This window comes from Temnothorax nylanderi, unplaced genomic scaffold (genome assembly GCF_030848795.1).
Source record: "Temnothorax nylanderi isolate EJ_2023f unplaced genomic scaffold, tnyl_v1.0 TNYL_tig0762_pilon, whole genome shotgun sequence".
Lineage (NCBI taxonomy): Eukaryota > Metazoa > Arthropoda > Insecta > Hymenoptera > Formicidae > Temnothorax > Temnothorax nylanderi.
The window spans coordinates 44,030-55,760 of NW_027249824.1; the positions used below are offsets into that span (position 1 = coordinate 44,030).

Genomic DNA, 11,731 nt, shown 5'->3' on the forward strand with positions numbered 1-11,731 from the left:
CTGTCGTGTAATAGTTTATTATAAGAATCATGTCATATTTACACACTCCTTCGAGTAAGTCGTGCATTATATCGACGTGAAATGACGTGATTTCGTTAAAAATTGAGTTTTCTTTTATCCCGGCCAATCTGTAATTGTCAATTATAAGATCGTCATTATTTAATCGTCATAATTTTCTAAGGTGCGCAGCAAATGTTCATTTTCGATTGGAATTCTAATGGGAAACATCGAAGATTTACATAAACCGCACTTATTTTGTGAATTCTAGTATGAGAATCGGTGGGATTATTATATTCGAATTTATCATCATAATACATATAAAGGAATTACGAATTTATCTAAAAAGAATTGAGTTGAATTGAGTTGAATTGAGTTCGTGCGGTCGAATCTACACGAAAGAATCTACATAGGGAGCTTTCCAGCAAGCGACACAAGTCGACACAAGTGTCGTTTTGTCTTTGTTACTCATTGCTAAAATAGAAAGATAGAACGACGTTTGTGTCGACTTGTGTCGCTTGCTGGAAAGCTCCCATAAAGAAGTCATATATACATATAGATTTGCGGAAATCGCTGTATTTTTTTCCTATTTGCCGTTTGCGTTCGTCGCCAGGGAGCTTTTCTCGGAATTCAAACGCTCGAGGATCACCCCATTATTTGGGCCAATCGCGTGTTTTCGTTATCGCGCACGTAGTAATTTCGGCAAGTACGCCGCGCCCCGCGCCCGGCTGCGCGAAGGAATGTAAGGGGTGGGGGACAGTTCCCATCAGGACATCGCGCGGTACGGCTGCGACGTCGCGACGCGGCCGGCGGCGTGGATCCTTCCGACCTTCGATCAGCTTCGATCGTAATCGACGTAATCGTATTCGGTCGCGAACGAGCGCGATGTGTGTGATGTGGTAACGAAGGTACGGAGGGGACATGGTGTTCGCGAGTACGTTCGACGATCTCGCAATAAGAATAGCCGACATAAGCCGCTTATCGCGAAAAATGCGGGTTAATCGTCGTCCAGCATGGTGTACGCGACGCTTGCGGAGCCTGCGTTTTCTCGTCGCCGTGTCTCGCGCATGACGGTGGAAGCCCTGGAATATCGACCCGCGATCGAGGTCGGCGTTCGAGACAATTTTTCATCGAGGTACACATCGGAGGCATCCGAGTACCGTGCCTCGCCTCCTGTAAGTACCCAACGCTTCATATTTGTTCGACACGAGTAATTGCGCTCGCGAATGCGATCGCCATGTCCATGTCGTCCCGTCGAGAAGCTCGCGCGGTTTTCGTCGGTGCCGTTTTCCTGGAAGACGCTCGTCGCGGTCATTTTTTTCGGATGACGGGACAAATATTTTTTATACGCGAGCGTTACTTCTACTGTAGTAACTTACGATAATTCACTCATTTACGTGGAATCGTGCCTTAATTAATTATTGGAGGAGTGAAAACTATTACGTAGCCGCGTCTCAAAAGGAATTGAGTCTTTACCTATTACTAATGTATAACTTGGAAGACTGCATAAAGCCATGAATCACACTGAATTGTACATACTTTTTGTTGTGTTAGTTACAGCTGTTAGCTAAGATAGCGAACTTACAGTTTGTGATCGATATGATCATAGCAGACAAGTTTACTTTGCTAAGAAACCGATGTAATAACAACAGTGGCAAATTCTTTTGCTGCAGCAGCAAATACAATTTCAGCAAACCATGATTAGCTGCAACGGTGAAAATTTTTTTTCCGTGAACATTTTTCTTTTTATGGTGAGACATATATAATGTTGCTACTGTGCATTTTTTATAATTTTTGTCATCTCTAATTCGTATGAGTAGATCAGTTCACTTTCTGTGCTTCTGTGCAGTCGAAAATTAAATTATTATTTTGCTGTTGATTTACTCTTTATTTTTAAGCTTAGTTCTAAACTTATTTTGAACATATTTTTATTGTTGGTGCTTTTCGGAAAATTAAAAGTTTCAAAAATACCTCGGTTAAGGACTATAGTCTACTCATAGGTATATATTAGTTCAACTTGTTCGCGTCATCACGTTAGTGATAGTGAACATACAGCAAGATTTTAAGACAGTGACCATTCAGAACAATATTGACTACGATTACACGGCGGCTTATAATCTGGTTTAATAACTATGTACTATCCAATCCAAAATTTTTCTTTTTTCGATTATAATGATCATTTAAATGTGAGTCTATTTTGATATTATAAACATTTGAATCAATTTCTTTTAATATATACATATTAAAAGTTGTAGTTTAAGTATTAAAAGAGGCATATTTAAATAATCATTATATGACATCTGTGCTACTACTTTTTAGATTTCCAAATTTTGAAGTTATATTGACATCATTTTACTAGGCTATTTTTACTGGGATTTTAACATATTGAAATAAATAAATAATTACCTTACTTCAGATAATATTGATTTCAAAATCGATATTGGTACGTTAACTTTTTCTTCTTCCTCGTTTACTGAATCCTTGTTTAAGACATTTTCGTTATTTTTTTTTGAAACTTGCAGCTGAAAATTATCAAAAATATATTTTAAAAGAAATACCTACAGATTTCTCTAAACATTTTTACGTAAAATGTTAATATTTAATTATTTAAAGTATAAAAACTATTAAATTAAATATATATAAATGTGTAAAACTTAAATTAAATGTATATAATTATTATTATAAATAATTTGGAAACTTGAGTTTGTCAATTATATTTTTAATATCCCTTCGTGTAAAGAAATTTTAAACACATTAATCGGATTTTAAATATTTTATTCAACTATAATATCAATGTTAATGGTTGTTAAGGATCGAACATAGCAATCTCGATGTAAGCATCGGGCCGCGAGGCTGACCGCTACGTGCCTGCCGTCAGTCGCATGGCACGTATTCGATCCGTCACTGTGAAGTTGGCACCTCATTTTCAAAAATCGGAAATTTTATTAAGAGTTCCATTTGCACCCACAATAGTTCTACAGTTCCTGATAGATTTCAGAAATAGTTCCGTCGATTTAGATAAAAATATAACGATTCAAAAAAATGAAGTGCTAACTTCTCGTGACACCTCAAGTTTCGAAAATATTTATTTTTATCACGGAATTCTATAGTTCTTGAAGAGTTCTATAGTTCCTGATAGGTTTTAGCGATAGTTTTGGTCTTTAAGTATTTTTAAATAATTTTTTAATCTGACCGCTGGCACCTCAAGTTTCAAAAAAATTGATTTTTATCATGGAATTCTATAGTTCTCGAAGAGTTCTACAGTTCCTGATAGGTTTTAGCAACAGTTCTGGACTCTAAATAGTTTTTAAACAATTTTTTACTGTTACCGCTGGCACCGCACACAAGAGTAAAGTCATGAATCGCAGGCAGTTTCGATCGACTTTTTGACAGTTCTCGATAGTTCTCGCATAGTTCCAACAGATTTTATAGATTTTAGCAACAGTTCCGGCCTCTAAATATTTTTAAAATAATTTTTTACTGTTACCGCTGGCACCGCACACAAGAGTAAAGTCATGAATCGCAGGCAGTTTTGATCGACTTTTTGACAGTTCTCGATAGTTCTCGCATAGTTCCAACAGATTTTATAGATTTTAGCAACAGTTCCGGCCTTTAAATATTTTTAAAATAATTTTTTACTGTTACCGCTGGCACCGCACACAAGAGTAAAGTCATGAATCGCAGGCAGTTCCGATCGACTTTTTGACAGTTCCCAATAGTTCTCGCATAGTTCCAACAGTTTTTATAGGTTTTAGCAACAGTTCCGGCCTCTAAATATTTTTTAAACAATTTTTTACCGTTACCGCTGGCACCGCACACAAGAGTAAAATCATGAATCGCAGGCAGTTTCGATCGACTTTTTGACAGTTCTCAATAGTTCTCGCATAGTTTTTGCTCTCGCATTGACTTTACTCTTGTGTGCGGTGCCAGCGGTAACAGTAAAAAATTATTTTAAAAATATTTGGAGGCCGGAACTGTTGCTAAAAACTATAAAAACTGTTGGAACTATGCGAGAACTGTTGGGAACTGTTAAAAAGTCGATCGAAACTGCCTGCGATTCATGACTTTACTCTTGTGTGCGGTGCCAGCGGTAACAGTAAAAAATTATTTTAAAAATATTTGGAGGCCGGAACTGTTGCTAAAAACTATAAAAACTGTTGGAACTATGCGAGAACTGTTGGGAACTGTTAAAAAGTCGATCGAAACTGCCTGCGATTCATGACTTTACTCTTGTGTGCGGTGCCAGCGGTAACAGTAAAAAATTGTTAAAAAAATATTTCGAGGCCGGAACTGTTGCTAAAACCTATAAAAACTGTTGGAACTATGCGAGAACTATCGAGAACTGTCAAAAAGTCGATCGAAACTGCCTGCGATTCATGACTTTACTCTTGTGTGCGGTGCCAGCGGTAACAGTAAAAAATTGTTAAAAAAATATTTCGAAGCCGGAACTGTTGCTAAAACCTATAAAAACTGTTGGAACTATGCGAGAACTATCGAGAACTGTCAAAAAGTCGATCGAAATTGCCTGCGATTCATGACTTTACTCTTGTATGCGGTGCCGGCGGTTACAGTAAAAAATTGTTAAAAAAATATTTAGAGATCGGAACTGTTGCTAAAATCTATAAAAACTGTTGGAACTATGCGAGAACTATCGAGAACTGTCAAGAAGTCGATCGAAACTGCCTGATGCGATTCATGACTTTACTCTTGTGTGCGGTGCCAGCGGTAACAGTAAAAAATTATTTTAAAAATATTTAGAGGCCGGAACTGTTGCTAAAATCTATAAAATCTGTTGGAACTATGCGAGAACTATCGAGAACTGTCAAAAAGTCGATCGAAACTGCCTGCGATTCATGACTTTACTCTTGTGTGCGGTGCCAGCGGTAACAGTAAAAAATTGTTTAAAAACTATTTAGAGTCCAGAACTGTTGCTAAAACCTATCAGGAACTGTAGAACTCTTCGAGAACTATAGAATTCCATGATAAAAATCAATTTTTTTGAAACTTGAGGTGCCAGCGGTCAGATTAAAAAATTATTTAAAAATACTTAAAGACCAGAACTATCGCTAAAACCTATCAGGAGCTATAGAACTCTTCAAGAACTATAGAATTCCGTGACAAAAATAAATATTTTCGAAACTTGAGGTGTCACAGGAAGTTAGCACCTCATTTTTTTGAATCGTTATATTTTTATCTAAATCGACGGAACTATTTCTGAAATCTATCAGGAACTGTAGAACTATTGTGGGTGCAAATGGAACTCTTAATAAAATTTCCGATTTTTGAAAATGAGGTGCCAACTTCACAGTGGCATTCGATCCGGGGTTGTCGATCACGCCGCCCCGCGTGGTTGATCACGCGTCGATGCCGCCCCACGCACAGGTGCGAGCATGCCGGCGAGAATTGGAGCACGGCGCAACTCCGGACACGCGCAGTGTCTTTGTTCGTGATAACTGCGCCCCTCGCGCAACGCCGTCAATCATCGGATTAATCAGAGAGCGCCGCGTTCCGGATCTCTCCCCCGTTTCCGTCTCTCGAGAACTCTCCTGGCGGAAGAGAACGGCCTCGTGGCAGGCTCGTTTTGCACGTCTCCAAATCAAGTGATTTCGGCAAAACGGCAACGGCAAATATTCTGTGTGCGTGGTTTCTCCGCCGATTCATGCGCGGCATTGCCGCCCAATAAGTCGTTAAAGGTGCGTGATTGTCAAGGAACCCGAGACGTTCTTTAACACGTGCCCCTCCGCTCAACCGGGAGAAGCACGACTCCATACTCCGAGTCGCCAAGAGCGGTCAACTGCTATCTTCGAGGGTGACCTTCCTGCTCATCAGGTGAGCTCGCCTCCGATCACTATCATCGCGTCGCGTTCGCGATCGTCGTCTGCCTCGTGGACAAGATCTCCGTCGCAAGGGCATCAAGTTGATGCTCTTGCAAGATTTCCGTATCGCGTTTGCGGCACACAACAGATGAATCAAGATTTTCGATCGATTCGAATTCTGACAGTGTACGTGAAACGGTCGTTCGACATCGAGCCCCGATGCAATTCATTACTGGCCACGGAAGTCGTTCTCTTATTCGCAACACTCCCCTCATTTCGCGCTCTTTCTGGGGTGCGTTCGGATTCCCCATCCGAGTGCTAAAAATCCTATAGTATGTGCACTATAGTATGTCCTATAGTATGTTAAAAAAATCTGTATTAAAAATAATATAAAAATGTAGGAAGTTTTTATGCAGATACCGTATATGAAATTTCAAATACGAAGTTGAAAATTAAAGGAGTGGTATTTCGAAAATAAAAGTAACGAGTAGTAATATTACTATGCGCATCTGTTTGAAAAATCAGATACTTGTAAAGGAATCTTGATCTTTAAGTATATTTAAATTAAGTTCATGTTCATGAAAATTAGAAAACCTGTTTAATTTAAATATGCTTAAAAATCAAAATTCCTTTACAGATATATGCATTTTCAAATAGTTGAGCATAGTAATATTACTGCTCGATATTTTTATTTTCGAAATACCACTCCTTTAATTTTCAACTTTGTATTTGAAATTTTATATGCGCCGCCGGTGTCTGCATAAAAATTTCCTACACTTTTATATTATTTTTAATACAGATTTTTTTAACAGTGCATATACTATTGGATTTTTAGCACTCGGGTGGGGAATCCGTATGCAGCCCTGAATGGTGCTGGCATAAATCGCGCTCCGCTGACATTGCTATGATGTTATATTGTAGAATTTTACAATCTTAATTAATATTTAAATAATGTCTAACATTCCTTTTGTAATTCTCTAGCTCGAGTTTAAGTGCACAAGCAGATATAGTTTCCTAGAGATATCAAACTGTTAGAAAAAACGTGGTCTAAATTTTTGAGGTAAGGAATTAAAAATTGGTAATATGGAATACACATTGGAAAGGCTACTGTGATTCCATTTTACGTAGTTGCTATTCACATATTTCATTCATAACTGTTCTAAGAAAGAATTTTCACTAATTTAATTAATTTTATTTCTATCTATTAATGATATTTATTTAATTTATTTATATTTATAAAATAAAAATTTTCTAAAATAAAGTTTCGTAAAAAATATATACGCATTTTATATGGAATATACATAAAAATTACTTTACGTCAAATATTAATGTTATTTTTTACAAGTTTTTTATTTTATCAGTTATAGTTTTTCGAAGCACCATTGTTTCGTGCTCGGCCGGAGATTGGAAAAGAATTTCTATGAATTTAATGTTGTAGTATTAACACAAGAAAATTCAAAGACGAATAACCCTTACGAAAAAATACTAATCGAGTGTAAACGTTCAAATGTAGGTGTTTCATGAAGGTTACACTCAATTTGACAGTCATTTCGGTCCGTCAACGTAAATAAAAATAATGTATTTACTGATTTTACTTGTATTACTACGTGTTTTCCATCAATAGCACCTATGCAGATTCCATTTTTCATTAAATTCATCCGCTATACGCAACCAGTCTTTTCCACTCAAAGTAGATGGAAGAACTTCTTTACGTTGTGTCCTTTTTTCCATTTCTTTGCTCTATTTGACACACATAATACATATACATTAATGTAGATTGTGCCTCACTGCGTTGCACGTTTTACTTTTTTTTTACAATAACAGTGAAAGATTTATAAATATTTTATAGTATTAAAAAATGCATATAAAAGATAATCAGTTCCTTCGTGTGACTTAAATTCTTATTATCTTACGGAAAAATGTCATGTTGTTTTCAAAAAGAAAACAAAAAAAATCTGCTTGTTTCTGAAATCAATCTTGATTTCTGTTTTAGGTAGCTGAAGAGAGGGAGGAGAATAAGCACAGAAACAAGGAGAACATACCATATGGCGAGTATGGTGGTTGGCACAAGGCCGTAAAGATGGATTCTACTATCACTACTACCTTAAAGAACTTCGGCGGCCTTCATCAAAGACAAGGTAAATGCGAGGCCATGAAGACACTCGAAGATGCGCCATGAGATCTCAAAGAGAGGTAGATAACGTTTGTTGTATTAATTCTTTTGTTAAAATAATAAGGTAGGTAACGTTTGTTGTATTAATTCTTTTGTTAAAATAATACGCGTGTAGAATTGCAAATAAACTTAAAACTTAAAACCATATAATCAAACTTTGCAAATTTAAAATTACTAATATACTGTATATATATATATACATACAGCGCGCGCGCGTGCGTACGTATGGTATATATATATATTTTTTTATTGTATATGTATATATATATATATATATAATATGTACATATACAATAAAAAGTAATATTGAAATTAAAATTTGATTGAATTAGTTTAATAATATGGATTCATAATATAATTATTTGTTTTTATTTTTTTTGCAGTCGTTGGTAGAGCTGGTAGAGCTGGATAACAAGGCACAAGTAGCATAGCTGCTGGGCGACGAAAAGAGCGACGATATCATCGATTTTCGCTCGTGAATGTCGTGAGTGAGTGCGTCGACGGAGATGCGACATCGGTGAAGGACCACGGAGAGGAGGAGGGGGCCTGGGAGGCATCGGGCAACGGCGGAACGACCGTAAGGTGAGTAATATTCGTTTATTATTTTGCTGTCCCGTGGCGGATTCCGCCACTTTCTCAAGCGCGACGTGATTCGCCCTTACATTATACTCGAATCATTAATTCATTACTCGTACAATACAAGTATCGATTATCTTGGGCACTGCAATGCTTTAATGTAAAAATATTTGTATGTTTCAGATGCTTTATCTGATCAACGTAGTATTACAACTCCGCTGTTGCGCATCAGCCGGTGAGTGATTTGATCCAACATTTTTTCGCTTTTTAAGAATAAGGAATAAGAAATTATGGCTCCTGGTCCCTGAGTCGACAACTCCGCGATGACGGTGGCGACGTACCGTCGCGGTAGAAATAAGAACTAAGAACTCTCTTTCTCTCCAATGGAGAGGGCTAGTCAAAAAACGACTTTTTTCTTTTTCCTCGAATCTAATTTTTTTCTTTTCTTTCTCCCCTTCCTTTTTTTCTCTCCTTATCCTTTTCTTCAAGTCGATTTAAAAGATCAAGCAACTCTTTTCATCGAAATGAGGTAATTTTTGTTGTTGTTCGGGCACAACGGGAACATTTTCGTCAGATGCCCTTTTTCTCTTATCGTTTGTTTATCTGGTTCAGTGGACAAATCAGATGTATCATATGAATCAGATAATGCGTCCTGATGTTGCGCAGTGGGTTCCATAACCTGACCACCTGACGATAAATAAATACGACATATGATTCTACCTATAAGTAGTCTGAACTTCTTTATTAAAAAAACAATTACACGAAATCCCTGTGACATTTATACATTTCTAATAAAAAGTTTGACCTGTTACACGCAATTTATTATTTCTTTTCTTTAAAAAAAATTTTCCTGATTGCGGTTATTCCTCTTAAAAGAGCTTATAATAAATTCTAGTTTATTAAAGAATAAAATTTATCTTTGTTATAATCGAAAGTACATATAATTACGTAAATATTTTTACATAATTGCCCATTACGCAATATAGTATACGTACCTATATTATTTATAATTGTATGTAATTATTTATTATCGATAGGCAATAAGGAGTAATGAATTAAATTTGATGTTTCAAATAAATAATGAATTATAAAATATTAAATTAATCAAAAGTTTCGACCGCGTGTGTGTGCGTGCCGGGCCTGTCGAAAGTACGAGTCGGAGCGGCAGTCGTAAAATTCCCGTTTATTTATTTATTTTTTTTTACAAAAAGATTTTTCGTTGAGTAAACACGATATGCTTTTTATAACCACCCGCTGTGGTTAGCTTTAGGATTTCTCAATTAATCCTTAATTAGTTGTCAATTGATGAAAGATATTCATATATGCTGAGCATTGCAAAACACTGTCTTAAATACGTCGGAACTTTTCTGCGATATGTATGATCATTCTCGGAAAAAAAAATATCTTGATTCTTCAAATTTAAAGATGTTAACAGAAATACTATGCAATAATTTGGCTTACGGCTAACTAAGGATTAATTAATTTAATACAGACTTTTTTAATTCGCTATGGTAATTATTGCACTAACCAGGAAATTTTAACTGGCATAATGACAGCCATCTCCAAACCTTAACTAGGTTTCTGTGGTTTACTTAATTTAATACTTAACATAGACTTAAAACTGCTGGAAAAAGACTGCACGATATTGATCCATGAAAAATGGGTTATCAAGTTTATTTTAGTGAAAATACTAGATAAATCCTATAATATAAATATAAATTCTGTAATTCTAAAATTTGTACTTTGTAGAATATGCACTTTGACCAGCTGGTTAATCTAAAGTAAAAAATAATTCCTTTGAAAACAGTATAATATAGCACGTAAGTTTAATTACCAATTGAAAGGGCTATCATTTTGGAAATTAATTGTATCGCCAGAAATTAGTGTCACGCATCACGACTAATTGTATTAACACAATGTTTTTTTCTGCACTCTGGTTTTGCAGCTGTGAGTGTTGTATTTACTTTGATTTTTTAACTTTTTCTACAGTTTTTTCGTCATCACACAGTGGGTAAGAAAAGTACCCATATGTTTGCCAAAATGCTGTTTGATAAGCTATGTAACAAGTTACTGTTCATTTAATTGTCTCCATTTACAATATAATTAGCTAAATGCATTTAAATACTTTACAAATTTCTTGAACAATAAATAAAAGTGCTTAAATATGACTTAACATATGGTTTTTGCAACATCTAGGAAAACATCCGGCAATCCTTCCATCATCGTGTAATAAAGTACGCGCCGCGTCGCGAGATTAATACCGGGAGTGCCGTGCAAAGTGTCGCGCGATCATGAGCGACGATATCGTCGATTTTCGCTCGTGAATGTCGTGAGTGAGTGCGTCGACGGAGATGCGACATTGGTGAAGGACCACGGAGAGGAGGACGGGGCCTGGGAAGCATCGGGCAACGGCGGAACGACCGTAAGGTGAGTATTTGCTGTCCCGTGGCGGATTCCACCACTTTCTCAAGCGCGACGTGATTTGCCCTTACATTATAGTCGAATCATTAATTCATTACTCGTACAATCGGTACAATACAAGTATCGATTATCTTGGGCACTGCAATGCTTTAATGTAAAAATATTTGTATGTTTCAGACACCATAATTTATCTGATCAACGTAGTATTACAACTCCGCTGTTGCGCATCGGCCGGTGAGTGATTTTTTATTTTTATGCCAAGGCAACAATATAATGCACATTTTTATATTCTTAAATTAAAAAGTAAATTCTGTAAATTAAAATGTTTGTATCAAATTCAGACTTATTTACGATTACACACAAAACAAAGAAAAATTAAAATTCAAGTTAGTAATTTTTTACTTAATTTGAAATGGTACTTACGTTTTTGCATATATTATTTAGCCATTTTTCTTAATACTCAATATATAAAGAACAATAATTGTTTATCAAGAAAAATGGCTGAACAATACATACAGAAACGTACATTTCAACTAAAATAAAAAATTACTAACTTAAATTTTAATTTTTCTTTGTTTTATAATCGTAAATAAGTCTGAATTTGATACAAATATTTTAATTTACAGAATATACTTTTTAATTTAAGAATATGAGAATATGCATTAATAAAACCCGAAGAGAAGAATTGTATTAAATTTTGTATTATTTCAAATTGATACTTAATAGTAGGGGAGACCGGGGCAATTCG

The 11,731-nt window shown here is 35.8% G+C and overlaps 1 protein-coding gene across 2 annotated transcripts; it reads left to right on the forward strand.

Annotated features, from left to right (window-relative positions):
* The first annotated feature begins 805 nt into the window (after positions 1 to 805).
* Positions 806 to 9,381, forward strand: LOC139785246 (kinesin light chain-like). Of its 2 annotated transcripts, none has more exons than XM_071724430.1 (4): positions 806 to 1,172; positions 7,807 to 8,006; positions 8,370 to 8,568; positions 8,746 to 9,381. In XM_071724430.1, the coding sequence occupies exons 1-2, from the start codon at positions 1,011 to 1,013 to the stop codon at positions 7,990 to 7,992; spliced, it is 348 nt and encodes a 115-aa protein (XP_071580531.1). In that variant the 5' UTR covers positions 806 to 1,010; the 3' UTR covers positions 7,993 to 8,006; positions 8,370 to 8,568; positions 8,746 to 9,381. The 2 variants fall into 2 exon arrangements, with proteins under 2 accessions (XP_071580531.1, XP_071580532.1); XM_071724431.1 differs by having other exon boundaries at positions 7,807 to 7,951.
* The last annotated feature ends 2,350 nt before the right edge of the window (positions 9,382 to 11,731 follow it).